This window comes from Rhineura floridana, chromosome 4 (assembly GCF_030035675.1).
Source record: "Rhineura floridana isolate rRhiFlo1 chromosome 4, rRhiFlo1.hap2, whole genome shotgun sequence".
Lineage (NCBI taxonomy): Eukaryota > Metazoa > Chordata > Lepidosauria > Squamata > Rhineuridae > Rhineura > Rhineura floridana.
In genome coordinates, this window is record NC_084483.1 from 44,410,706 (window position 1) to 44,424,755 (window position 14,050).

The 14,050-nt window shown below is 40.0% G+C and overlaps 1 protein-coding gene across 6 annotated transcripts in view; it reads left to right on the forward strand.

Moving 5' to 3' along the window:
- ARHGEF10 (Rho guanine nucleotide exchange factor 10) overlaps nucleotides 1-14,050 on the forward strand; it is a 164,303-nt gene that overhangs the window by 111,124 nt on the left and 39,129 nt on the right. For all 6 annotated transcript variants that reach the window (XR_009762151.1, XM_061622894.1, XM_061622897.1 and 3 more), the window contains 6 exons: nucleotides 102-217; nucleotides 2,932-3,059; nucleotides 4,006-4,106; nucleotides 6,847-6,968; nucleotides 7,941-8,027; nucleotides 10,094-10,317. Coding sequence is in view for 5 of the 6 variants with exons in the window: in XM_061622894.1 (XP_061478878.1) it covers nucleotides 102-217; nucleotides 2,932-3,059; nucleotides 4,006-4,106; nucleotides 6,847-6,968; nucleotides 7,941-8,027; nucleotides 10,094-10,317 (778 nt within the window). In the remaining variant the exon portion in view is untranslated. The remainder of the gene's footprint in view (nucleotides 1-101; nucleotides 218-2,931; nucleotides 3,060-4,005; nucleotides 4,107-6,846; nucleotides 6,969-7,940; nucleotides 8,028-10,093; nucleotides 10,318-14,050) is intronic.

Consider the following 14,050-nt stretch of genomic DNA (forward strand, 5'->3'; position numbering starts at 1 on the left):
ATAAAAGATGCTGTTCTTTTGTATTCAGCCACAAAGGTACCTGTGACATCTCATACTATACTCTTGTATATATATAACTGCATGTTTTCAATGTATTTCAGATAAGCTTTATATGGGACCAGGGCATCTTTACCATGATTTGCAGAATCTCTTGCATGACTTAAATGTAGTTGGACAAATCAGTCAACTAATAGGCAGTCTTAAAGGAAACTACCAGGTAACAACTAATATGAGTTGCTTCTCAAACACGTTTTCCCAATGGATAAAGGAGTGTGTGCGCTCTAGCCAGCACATCTAATCTGTTCATACCGTAATTGGTTGAATGTTAAATGTTTAACATTTAGAGTTGTAAGTAGATTATAGATGCCTTGCTGATCTTGTTTTACCTTGCTGTTCTTATGTTTGAGTTGCAGTGCAATAATAACTGCACCTTTTCAGCTCCTAATTTGATCCAGTAGCACACAGAACTGCGTGTTGCAAATTTAAGAAAATATTGCCATGGAATTATAGGATCACAGAGTTGGAAGGGCCCTATAAGGCCATCAAATCCAACCCCCTGCTCAATGCAGGAATCCAGATTGAAGCATACCCGACAGGTGGCTGTCCAGCTGCCTCTTGAATGCCTCCAGGTGCTGATATTGGTAGTTAAATTGCTTTAATACAGAATGCTATACTGTCTAGCCAGCATTTAAGTACTTATCTAAAACAGTTTTTGTTACTGTTTTTTGATTGGCCATTTGTTATACTTTGTGAACATCTGTGCAAGTTTTTCTCAGACGCTAATTACACATGACAGCAGCAGACCGATGTCATCTGATTCCGTTCTGCCCTGGTCAAGTGGAAACTTTAGCTTTCACGTGGTTAAAGGGACAGTGGGTGGGTGGGAATATTGAACTCTCTTCCCTTGCTGTCTGTCTCTTTCTCTCTCTGGAGTCCCTAACAACTCCTAAGTGCTTTGCTCTCAGCTGGGCTTCTTTTGGTTCCTGAACCTAAGTGAAAGGAATGGGGACTTCAGAGAACGGACTTATGGGTAAGAGCAGGAGAGGGAAGGATCAGAACTCCATGCACATCCCTGCCCTTTCAGTCTCCTCCTTCAGATGTGATTAAGGCACAATGGCATGCAAGCACATGGGTCAGCTGCCATTGCCTGTAGTTTAAGTGTAAGCACATTAGTATACTTTTATAGCTGAATTCATTCTTCAGACTACTCAACTAAAAACATTTTAGGGCAGTATTGCAAAATGATTCCAACTAATGAATTACATTTTTAATAATATTTGCATGGGAATAATTTATTTCAAGACTTACTTTCACATATGCTTGAATCCAGAGATGTCTTGCATGAGCAGAAAATCACTTCCACTTTTGTAAGACAGCCTTGCCAACTTCCTCTGATTTCCCCATTGTGCAGCAGTCACTTCACACCCCATTCTACACCATTCCGGAGGGTCCGCTGACCCTCTGGAATGGTTTTGGGGCACAGAAGTCTGTTAGGTGGAAGAGGCAGGAAAGCCCTGATGCACAAGCAGAGTTCTACTTTTCTGTCTCTGGATCCAGCCTGTAGCCAAGACAACAGAATATGTAATCTTGATGGCCGAGTCTTAAACACATGCAACACAATTACTGAACTAAACTCAACCATGGTACCGTTCTAGTTGTGGACAGTTTAGATTTTATTGATATGTTGCTAAGTAATGTTAAGACCTATCCCAGTCTGCTTCTGTGTTGGAATTGCTTTTAATATGTTTTTTTAAAACATTTTTTTCTAAACAATATGTTTTTTTAACCCTTTTTATTTAAAATGTTTTTAAAGCTTTTTTAAATAATGTTTTTAAAGTTGTTTGGTTTTAATGTATTTAAGGTCTGTTTTTACGATGTTTTAAAGTGTTTTTACTGCTTTTGTTTGCTGCCCTGGGCTCCTGCTGGGAGGAAGGGCAGGATATAAATTAAATAATAAATAAAATAAATAAATAATGTGATTTTAACCAACTTCTGGTGTTTGTGTATAAGCAAGATTTCGAGGCCTACTCTCAGCTCAAGAGTCTAGCTTCATTTGCCCATCATGATAAACCAAGTGTGAATGTGCCTCCCCTCTGCTGCATAGATTCCGGCATGGCTTCTCTCTCATACACACATACATGGCTCAAACAATCCATAGTATGGTTTGTTGTGTTGTCTGAACTTGGAGTGTGGCTAGCTTTGTTTTAAATAAATCAAAAGCTCACCACAGGTTGGGTTCAGAGGATGTAACAAGCCATATTATGCCTTGTGCTGCATGACGAGGAGAAGAAGCCATACAGGAACCCATAGAGATGGGGTCGGTGAGTGGGGAGGCATATTCATACTAAACCATGGTTTAAAACAAACAATGGCTTATCATGACATGTGAATCAGGCCTCTGAGTTTCTCATGAGCAAAAGTAAGTGATACAGTTTGGATCTGGTTTTCAATCCAATCCATGAGCTGGTATTTCTAGATACTTAGATTACAGATGTTGCGCAGTGCGATCCTTATTTACTCAAAAATAAATCTCACAGAGTTAATGGGATTTGTTCCACAGTAGGTGCACTTAAGATTGTTGCATTGGGGAAATTAGTTAAGTACACATAATTAAGAGCCCCATATGTGTGTCTCTTCAGAAAAAACCCTTGGGAGGGGGAGCAGTTGAAATAGAAAAGCAGTGGAGCGAAAGGGGCCTTAAAACAATTTCCTTCTCCAAACTGTGCACCCTCTAAGTATCTGTTTCTTAGGGCTGTGGTAGTCCTGTTCATATGTAATGTGTAGTTAGCCTCTAAGTCTTACTGCTTTTGTTGTGATCAGGCTGCTGGTGTCTATCATACTGGGCAAGGTGGTGGGAGAAACTGAAAACACAAACTGAAAATGAGCCTGTGAGGACTTCAGAATCTTATTTTCTTTTCCCCTTCCTTTCAGAATTTAAATCAATCAGTGGCACATGATTGGACCTCAGGTTTGCAAAAACTCATTTTGAAAAAAGAAGATGAAATCAGAGCTGCAGACCGCTGTAGAATTCAACTTCAGCTTCCAGGAAAGCAGGACAAGTTAGTACAATCTAGTACTGCACTTGAGGGCAATGTTCAGTGTAGCAGTCGCTGCCAAACACCCAGAGAAAGCAGGTGGCTGAGCCTCCACCAAAACAAGCACCATGAGAAGGGAAAGTATGTATTTCTTCTGAAGGCAGCTCTAGAGTTGTGGAGGAAGAAGCAAGCTGGGTTGCAAACAAACCACAGCTTCTGGATGGGAGAAAACAGATCATGGCTGCGTATACATGGCAGCTTAAAGTGGACTCTATGCATCATCCATGTGAAATTGTCATTGTCTGAGTGGCAGCATGCACTTCCTCCCATTTAATTCAGATTTTCCCAGTCTGTAGATAATGGGGAAAAGGAAAAAAATCCAATAAAAAAATCATGTTTCTCATCTGTGGATGTACTGAAGCACATTGTGTGGGCGGATTTTTTTAATGTGTGTGGTGACATTTTGCTGGGTGCCTCATCACCACATCCCCTACTTCCATTTGTGAAGCCTTCTTCAGTGGGCTGCTTGTGGGGCCTGTTATGACACTTAAAAAACCCCACTATTTTGGGCAAGTCCAGTATATTGTAAAAGCTGTATCTAAAAACATAACAAAACGTGGTTGTGTGCATAGGTAAACAAATATCTGTGTGTGTGTCAACAATGGACCTCAGGTTTCCAGAGATTGGGGTGGGTGGGGAAGTACTAATTGAGGTGAGGGGATAAGCAACACACAGTGTGAATGCATCCCATCAAGCACCACCCGCTAGTGCGGCAGGAAACATTGCGATAGAGTGCAATTGAAAACTCTCATGGGTGGACGAACATGCACAAAAGCACACATGGAAAAATCAGATCTGTCTGTTGCATGGGGTTTACAGTTTATATTATACTACCCTGAAACCTAGAAAGCCTCATTTTCTACCGAATGAGTGGGTTGAATCACTTAATTTTCTTCTTTTTTCCTAATAGATCAGGACGGCCTACTTTCTTTACAGCTGTGTTCAATACATTTACCCCTGCCATCAAACAATCTTGGATCAACAATTTACAAATGGCTAAACTTGCTCTAGGTAAGATTTTGTTTTGGCATGATTAAAGCAGTAGTATTTTAAATAGAACAACGTTTGGTTTTTGGTTAACTTCCAAGTTAATATTTGTTAGAAGATTGTAATGCATATCTTTTGAATTATATATATTTTCCCAGTGAAGCAGGGGAAATTGCTCTATTTTATTTTTAGCCAAGTTTAAATTGATCATTAATATTATAATATTTTTATAGTAAACGGCACGCCTAGATGACAATTTACACTGAGAGCAGAGGACTGGGATCCAAAGAACCTTACAACCAAGGGAGCTTTGGGCTTTTGAACAGCAACAGTTCATGCCACGCGACATGCCTTTTCTAAAATGGAGGGAGTTTGCAAAAGGAGCTCATGGTATAGCACTAATCTCTGCTGCTGCTTCTTTCTTAAGAAGAAAAAAATACACAAATTTGCAATCAGCTTTTTGGATCCTGGCCAAGACAGTCACACTAAATAGCAACTACCAGAGCAATCCTGTTTGCAGGGAAGGGGTTAGGATTAGTCCAAAGACAGAGGATCCAAAGCATCCTAAATCCTCCTGGGTGCACAACAGATGAGAGGAAGGAGCAGTGCTTGTCTTGTCTCTTCTCCACCCCACACACTTTATGATTTTTCTCCCATTGTTTCCAATGGAAGGGAAATAAACTATGCCACGTCCAGGGCTGGTGTTGTTTGGCCTCTGTTCTGGGGGTGAATTGGGGAAGCAGGGTGATGGATCCACTCTCCCAACAACAACCCCTTGCCTCTACCTACGTTGTTAAGGCATGGGGTGTGGAGGTTTCCATGGGGACTGGGAGGGCCTCACATGGTCAAATCTTCCTCTCTGAGGGTGGACTTCTTTCTCAGAGGGGGAGATCTGAAACATATGATGGTCCCTGGGATGGTTTCCTATGAACCATAGGATTTCAGCCTAAGCATTAGTTGTTCTTTTGCCTTTTTAAAGATATTAACCCAGTCAAATTGTCAAGTGCTGTAAACTTTTAACGTGTAAGTGATTTAGATTTTAGCCAAATACACATATGAAGTTAAAAATGACTGGAAAGTGGCAATTCAATCACATTATTTTTTCATTAGTGAATGGCAATACTGTGGCAATTTCTGTAATTCAAATGTTCAGCAAAGCTCCAACCCCTTCTAATTTTCCATGATGTAGGAACATAGGAAGCTGCTTTATACTGCATCAGACCATTGGTCCATCTAGCTCAGTATTGTGTAGACCAACTAGCGGCAGCTCTCCAGGGTTGCCAGGGATTGAACCTGGAGCCTTCTGCATGCAAAACAGATGCTCTGCCACTGAGCTACAGCTCTTTCCCACGTAAGGGATTTAACTTACGTGATCTACTCTAACACAAGTTTAACCACGTGATTAGTTAGTCTGCATTTCACAGTTTCTGCCAATTTAGCTCCTACTGGTTGGGCTTTCTGGCTTTAAAAAGTTTCAGAAAACGTCTTATTTGTTTGTTTAACAAATATATATACTGCTTGATTGTAAAAAACCTCTAAACAGTTTACAGAAAACATTAAAATTATCAATAAAACGGTTAAAACATTTTTAAAACAATGAAAACAGCAACAGACTAAAAAGATTAAAATGCATCAACATCTATGTGTACTATATGGAAAGGCTTGCCTAAACAAAAAAGTTTTAAGCAGGCACTAAAAAGAATACAGCAAAGGCACCTGCCTGATGTCAGTAGGCAGGGAGTTCCAAAGAGTAGGTGCTGCCACACCAAAAGAACAATTTCTTACAAGTGTGGAATGAGTACTGTACAGCACCTGTAACAGTTCCTGTCCCGCAGTTCGAAGCACTCAAGTGGGCACATACGGGGCAAGGCAGTCCCACAAGTAAACGGGTCCTAAGCTGTTAAGGGCTTTATATATCAATAGTAACACCTTGAACTTGGCCTGGTAACAAATCAACAACCAGTGCAGATCCCTCAGCAGAAGTGTTATATGCTGACAGGGGTCACTCTTGTCAGCAATCTGATTGTAACATTCTACACTAACTGCAGTTTTTGGGTCAAAGTGCAATTTAAGCCCCACATAGAGTGCATTGCAGTAATCCAGTTTTGAAGTCACCAATACCTAACTACTATGGTCAAGCTCTCCCTGTCCAATTCCCATTCCATGGAGTTGGTCCAAGAGGATACCATGGTCAATAGTATTAAAAGCTGCTGAGAGATCGGGAAGCAGGACCAAAGTCGCACTCCCCCGTCCCTTTTCTAAAAAGGTCATCCATTAGGGCAAGACTTTATAAAGATGAGTTATCTTTTAAACCAGGAGTGGGGAACATGTAGCCCACCAGGTGTTGCTGGACTACAGATCCCATCATCCTGGGTCATTGGCCATGTTGGTCTCCACTTCCATCAGCCCCATCCAGCAATATCTGGAGGGTGACAGTTTCCCTATCCCCATCTTAATCCTCTTGAGATACTTGAATTGGATAACTAGTACTGCCTTAATTGAAGCAATGTAGGATTGCAGACTGAACCTGGGCATTTCCACTATCTTTACCTCTCTTTTTCCTTGTCAAATGCTTATCTCAGATTTGGGACTACCTGTGTGTCAGTATGGAGAAATGGCTAAAAAAAAAAATCCTATGTTTGTTTACCACCTTGACCATAGAGACTGATGTTAGAAAAGGTTTACATACTGGAATAATTTATCAAAAAAAAAGGACATGGCCTATCTCCCACCTACTCCTCTTTTTTCTTTTTGGACATTATAGCTGAGGAGAATCTGCTGGGCTGGTTCTGTATAGATGATGATGGAAATCAGATAAAAAAAGAGAAGCATCCTCTCCTTGTTAAGCATATGCCTGTGATGATGGCCAAACAACAGGAGTTTAAGGTGAATAACATTTGTTTGCTAAAGAGATATTATATTTACTGAAGCATGTATCTACTTTTTGTTTTTCTGAGTATGTGCCAACATATTTCTCACTGAGATGAAGTAAAAAAAAAGCTCTGTTGAACTGAGTGACAGAATTACCATAATCTTGGGCTAATTCTTAGTCATTGAGTCACTGGTCTTTGAAGAAAGTAATGTGTTTTGGGTTGGATCCAGACTTAGTCATGCTTAGAGTAGACAAGTGATGGAAAGTACTGTCAATTTCAATTATCTCAATTTCTCATTTTTCCAATCTTAAATTTCTCCACATTTCTGCAGCAATTTGCAATTTTTTTTAAAAAAAACTATGAAAAGTCTCGAGCATTTTAGTGCAATTTTCTCCTAATAAACCTGTTTTTGTAGGCAGTTTTGACTAATGTACACATTTTTGCAAGCAATTTGTCATCATGTAGTGCATTTTTGTATGTTATTTTCACTCATGTATTCATGTTTATGCACACATTCCCCTAATGTAAGCATTTTGTAAACATTGTTTGGTTGGTGAACTGCATTGCAAAATTCAAATTAGTGTGGATTTTGAAGGCTGGCTGTGTTTCGGTTTTCATATTGTTTTGGAAAGTGTGAATTTTATAGATTCAGCTTCATATGTGAACTGAATCCAATTTCTCGCCCATCCCTAGAGCAGACTCATTGAATTCAATGGGATTTCAGTTGTTCAAGGTGCTGGTTTTGGCGTACAAAGCCCTACACACCTTGGGATTAGGATCCCTGAAATATCATTTTACCTCTTATATCCCCAGTCAGTCACTGTGCTCTGCAGGTGAGGGCCTCCTGAAGATACCATATTATCATGAGGTCTGTTCCACACAACATAGGAAGCGGACCTTTAGTGTTGTGGCACCTACCCTTTGGAATTCCTTTCCCTAAAATATTAGATGACTCGCACTAACAAATTTTAATTTGTGTCTTAAGGTTGAATGTGCTGCTTATAATCCTGAACCATTTTCAGGTGAAGAAACTGATCCAGATTCCCTCTCTATAGAGCATGGTTTTCTGTGGGTAAGAATTTAACTTCTTCAAAAGCCCAATGATGGAGCTTGGGGAAAAAAGAATATGTATGTGTTTTAGTAGCGATGGCAGGCTTTGTACCTAGGGAAGTTGATCACAATCAGACTAAGCCAGGAACTAGATTAGATACTGGGAGATCTATAAACAAACCTCTCTCTCTCTCTCTCTCTCTCTCTCTCTCTGTGTGTGTGTGTGTGTGTGTGTGTGTGTGCGCGTGCGTGCGGCAGATCATACTACACATTTGTACCCTCAGGAGCAAAGTGTCATGTTGTGGAGGGAGCTAGATTAGGAAAATGATGTGGGGTGGAAAAGGTTTACGCACCCACTATCCAATCCAATGTGCATCTCTCCCACATAACCACAGCTGCTTAAACTTACAAAAAAGAAAACTATGGTCTCCCAGCATCTTGTCTGTTTTGTAATTAAAAGTGAAAGAAAGCTGGATATAGTTATCGGGAGTTCTGATTCCTCCAAACTCCTGCAGCAGAGGGGCCCATGGTCTTGAGCAGCAATGCGACATGCCACCATGAATCTACTTTATCTGTCTGCAGCGTAGGCCACATGTGGGCAACCAGAATGATCAAGGGGATGGAGCAACTCCCTTATGAGGAACAGTTGCAGCATTTGGGGCTTTTTAGTTTAGAGAAAAGGCGGGTCAGAGGAGACATGATAGAAGTGTATAAAATTATGCATGGCATTGAGAAAGTGGATAGAGAAAAGTTCTTCTCCCTCTCTCATAATACTAGAACTCGTGGACATTCAAAGAAGCTGAATGTTGGAAGATTCAGGACAGACAAAAGGAAGTACTTCTTTACTCAGCGCATAGTTAAACTATGGAATTTGCTCCCACAAGATGCAGTAATGGCCACCAGCTTGGATGGCTTTAAAAGAAGATTAGACAAATTCATGGAGGACAGGGCTATCAATGGCTACTAGCTGTGATGGCTGTGCTCTGCCGCCCTAGTCAGAGGCAGCATGCTTTTGAAAATCAGTTGCCGGAAGCCTCAGGAGGAGAGAGTGTTCTTGCACTCGGGTCCTGCTTGCAGGCTTCCCCCAGGCACCTGGTTGGCCACTGTGAGAACAGGATGCTGGACTAGATGGGCCACTGGCCTGATCCAGCAGGCTCTTCTTATGTTCTTATGCATCATACTTTTAAAGCAGTATACCATTTTAAACAGTCATGGCTTCTCCCAAGGAATCCTGAGAACTGTAGTTTAAATGTGCTGGGGGTTGATAGGAGACTTCTATTGCCCTTATAGAGGTACTGTTTCCAGTGTGGTTTAATAGTCAATCCCTCTTCCCAGAAACCCCTGGAAATTGTAGCTCTGTGAGGGGAATAACGGTCTCCTACCAACTCTCAGCAGCCTTAACTACAATTCCCAGGATACTTTGAGGGAGGCCATGACTGTTTAAAGTGGTGTGGTACTGCTCTAAATGTAGAGTGCAGATGGAGGTCTTACTCTCAAAGTTTTATCGTCCGAAATACATTCTGGTTTGACAGGAAGGATTGGGGAAGAACAACATGCCCAAAGGGGAAATAACCAAGGGCACATGTCTTGATCATTCAATATATATTTGCATATCTTTGTAGAGGCAGTGTTGGAAGATGCTTAAGGCACATAAAGACTTCCCGACCCCAGAGCCTGCTTTTCCTTACTGTTGTTGATGTGCAGTGACTTTTGTAGCCAACATAACCTATAATAAAATTATTTTTAGATACAGAAAAATGAAAAATAAATGGTCTTAAGTATCATCCAGTAAAAGTTTAAATTTGTGCAAACAAAATTGTTAAAGGAATATAGCACCCTTCATTTAGAAGAAAGAAGCTCAAACTTTGCCTGTTAGGAATAAAATGGAATTTTATTTTTCATTATTTTCATTCTGTATAATAGGCATGCTGTCTCATTATTTCTTTAAAGCCTTCAGTTGCCAGAAAAACTTCATTTAACTGCTGAGACCTTGATAAAGCTTTTTAAAATTAGTTTTGCTCTGCAGGCATTATTATTAAAAGAGATCTGGCTTACAAAAAGAACATTAATCTTTTCTCCCTAATTCAGATTGGCAGTTGTACTAATCAAATGGGCCAGATTGCCATTGTATCATTCCAAAACTCCAGTCCAAAAGTTATTGAATGCTTCAATGTGGAATCACGGATTCTCTGCATGGTCTACATTCCTGAAGAGAAGAAACGTAAAGAATCATATGTGCCTCCTGAGCCTGAAGATATGCCTGCAAAACCCTCCAGTGTGCCTACCATTTGCCTGGGAATGGAAGAAGGAAGGTAGTTTTCATGTTTGTTTTTCACTTCATTTGTTGGCATATTAGATTTAGCTTTCTATTATATTACAGTAGAAGGTATATATCTGCAGTTTGTGTTGTGTTTTGATTAATCTAAAAATACAAGGAGCTCCTTTGTTGGACCATATATTTTCTGTGGCAGATTTAATCAGTTGTTAAACATAAGCAAATCCCTATACAGCGCATAGTTAAAAACTATGAAATTCACATTCACAAGAGTCAGTGATGACCATCAACTCCGATGGCTTTCAAAGAGAATTAGACAAATTCATGGAGGATAAGGCTATCAATGGCTACTAGTCATGATGGCTATGCTCTCCCTTCATGGTCAGAGGCAGTGTTCTGAATACCAGTTGCTCAAAACCTCGGGTGTGGAGAGTACTCATGCTTAGTTCTTGCTTGTGGGCTTCCCTTGGACATCTGGTTGGCCATTGTGAGAACAGAATGCTGCACTAGATGGGCCATTGGCCTGATCCAGCAGGCTTGTCTTATATTCTTATACTTCAAACTTTTTTGAAATTTTCATCTGTCTGTGTACCCCTGTATGCAGTACTATCCAATATATTGAAATGAATGGGGAAATGTGGATGTTGAAATGTACTTGGGAAAAACTAGATATTTTGTGCAAAACTGTCACCATTTCAAAATTGTCACTGATTTTGATTAATATTACATTAAGACTCGGTTCCACAGAATTGCCTGTAAACTAGCTAATATTTGAGATTTTTAACACAAAATCTTTTTATCAACCTTCCTTTCCTCCCCCCCCCCCCGCTGCTCTACATGCAAATTGTTACAGTTGCTTTGGAGACAGGCAAAGGGGAAAAACAGCCATTTATTAAATAGCTTAACCTATTAGGGATATGGATTTAGGTTTTGGAGTATACTGCATAATATGAAAGCTATGGTTTTCCAAGCAGAAAGCTTACATTTACTGGCAAAAACAAATTATTGTTCATGCCAGACTTCCTCTCTATAAATAAATAAAATAAATAGCAAGTCCTTTTTGCGGTATCTAGCTGTCATGACAGACAATGTAACCAAATGTTAATTGTTGTAAAACACACAGAGATCTTCGGCTATGGGGCGGTATACAAATGTAATAAATAAATAAATAAATAAATAAATAATAGTAATAGTAACAACAACAACAACAACAACAACACATTGTTTGTACTTGTAGCAACTATTTGCATCTTTTTTTTCTCATTTATGCCGGGGATGATCCAAAGCCAAGAACAGCCAAGGATCCTGAACATTTGCACTGGCATATCTGTGCCCTTGCCACAATACCACCAGCTATAGCTAATGAAAAATCATGTTCTAAACAGTCAGATGGTGCAGCAATTGGGCTATTATACATAACTTGGTTCTAATGGGCTTTGGAGTAGGCCATAGGATTTATAGAGAACACTGTGTGTGAGAGAGACTATATGATGTCACTTTCCCCTTCAACAAGCCTTTAAAGTTGAGACCTATCCCAGTCTGAGTCTGTGTTAGAATTGCTTGTTAATATGTTTTTTAATAATATGTTTTAACCCTTTTTTAAAAGTTTTTTTGAAGCTTTTTTAAAAATGTTTTTAACGTTGTTTTGTTGTAATGTATTTTAAGGTCAGTTTTTATGATGTTTTAAAGTGTTTTTAGCGTTTCTGTTTGCCGCCCTGGGCTCCTGCTGGGAGGAAGAGCGGGATGTAAATCAAATAACAAATAAATACAGTGATATAAAGCAATCGCAGTCTGGTGTCTGTTATAATGTCTCATTTGAGATCTCTGTCTTATATAGATATATACACATATACATGCATGCACACACATATATGCACATAAATCTATACATGTGCACATATTCACCAATAAACAAAAAAACCCTTGCGGTTTAAGAACTTACCTATAGCCCACATATATTTCTAGCGAACTTTAAAAAGCAGGAAAATTGGGCAGCTATAGTGAATGCATCAGGGGAGCAGGAGACCTGAACTCCTCTCTGAGATATTGTACTGCCCTACAAATTTGTCAAAATGCAAACACAATTTGGGTTGATCATTCACAGTCCAATCCATTTCCTGTGTAGCTTGGAAAAATTTGGTAACATGTGCCTCTGAGGATATGGTGAGTGGTGGCAACACCTGCCATCTCCAAAGATGGAGAATTACATTTTTGTATGTTTGTTGGTGTTCTTCTTGTTTCTTTCTTTCCTGTGTTACTACTGTATCCACAGAGAATCTAACCTAGAAAATTATATTTCATTATTCATCCTAGAAATCTGTGTCAAATTTATTTTTATTAATTTCAAAGCCTTTTTATTGGTCAATGCCATATGATGGTGAAGACAAACTTTTGTGTTTCAAACTGGAAGTTATGTTCTATTTCTATTTTGGGTGCATTAACAGTTGAATCTGAAACTGCAGTTTGTTGTAAAATTAGACTGATTACAATATATTGCTACTTAAGTAATGACTCTAGGTGTTGGAAAAAACAAACTTGACCTGCCCAAGATGCACATTTTCAGCCTGCTATGCTTAACCCACTCCACTTAAGGAAAGGTGGGCACGGTCAATTAAAAACATAGACCACACCTAGAATTTTGCTAGAACATATTTCACCTCCCACTGTTTTATCTTGTGCAAACTGAGACACCCCTCATGTCCATTGGAAACTATTCTGCAGAACAGTCGGTGCCATTATTCCACAATTGTTTTTGGAGATTTTTTTAGTGCTGCAAAGTGTTTCTGTACTTCACATATTCAGAGCTAGGAAAAGTTACTTTTTTAAACTACAACTCCTATCAGCCCCAGCCAGCATGGCCGCTGGAGTGGGCTGATGGGAGTTGTAGTCCAAAAAAAGTAACTTTTCCAAGCTCTGCACATATTCACAGAAACAGAAGCAAAAGAAAATGATTTACTATAGGAAACTGCACTAAAATTGCAAAGTAAATCAAACATATTTAAAGTGACTATCTGAACTCTATCAACTGTCTTAATATTGTTGCTTCCTCTCTGCTAAAACAAGACCAGCACAGTGCATGTCTTGTTTCTGTTACTTGGGCTGATTGCAGGTGTTGCCACCACTCACCGTATGCTCAAAGGCACGTTACCAAATTCTTCCAAGCTACCCAGGAAGTGGATAGGACTGTGAAAGACCAACCCAAATTGTGTTTGCATTTTGACAAATTTGTAGGGTAGTACAATATCTTAGAGAGGAGGCCAGGTCTCCTGTTCCTCTGGTGCATTCGCCATAGCTGCCTAATTTCCCTGCTTTTTAAAGTTGGATGGAAATATCTGTTGGCTATAAATACATTCTTAAACTGCAAGGTGTTTTTTGCCTATTAGTGAATTTCCTTGCTTTTTAATCCGGGAGGTAAGAAATGGGATCCTGTGCATGTTTGCTGAGAATGGATTAATAATCTGCATGTTTATTGAGCTCAATGGGATCCTAAGCAATCATGCTTAGAATAGGTGAAACTGACCACAGGGGATGGGGAGGGGAGGAGGAGGAAGGGCAGAGTAGGGAAGGAGTAGGGAGGGGAGGAAGGGCAGAGGGGAGGAGAGGGAGGGGAGGAGAAGGGCAGGTTTGATTATTTGCATGCTTATTGAGTTCAGTGGGATTTATTTCTGTGCAATCATACTTGGCATATGTAAAACTGACCATGGGCGGAAGGAGGGGAAGAGGGAGGGAGGGAGGGAGGGCTGGAGTGGGCAGGGAAGAAGGAAGAGGGG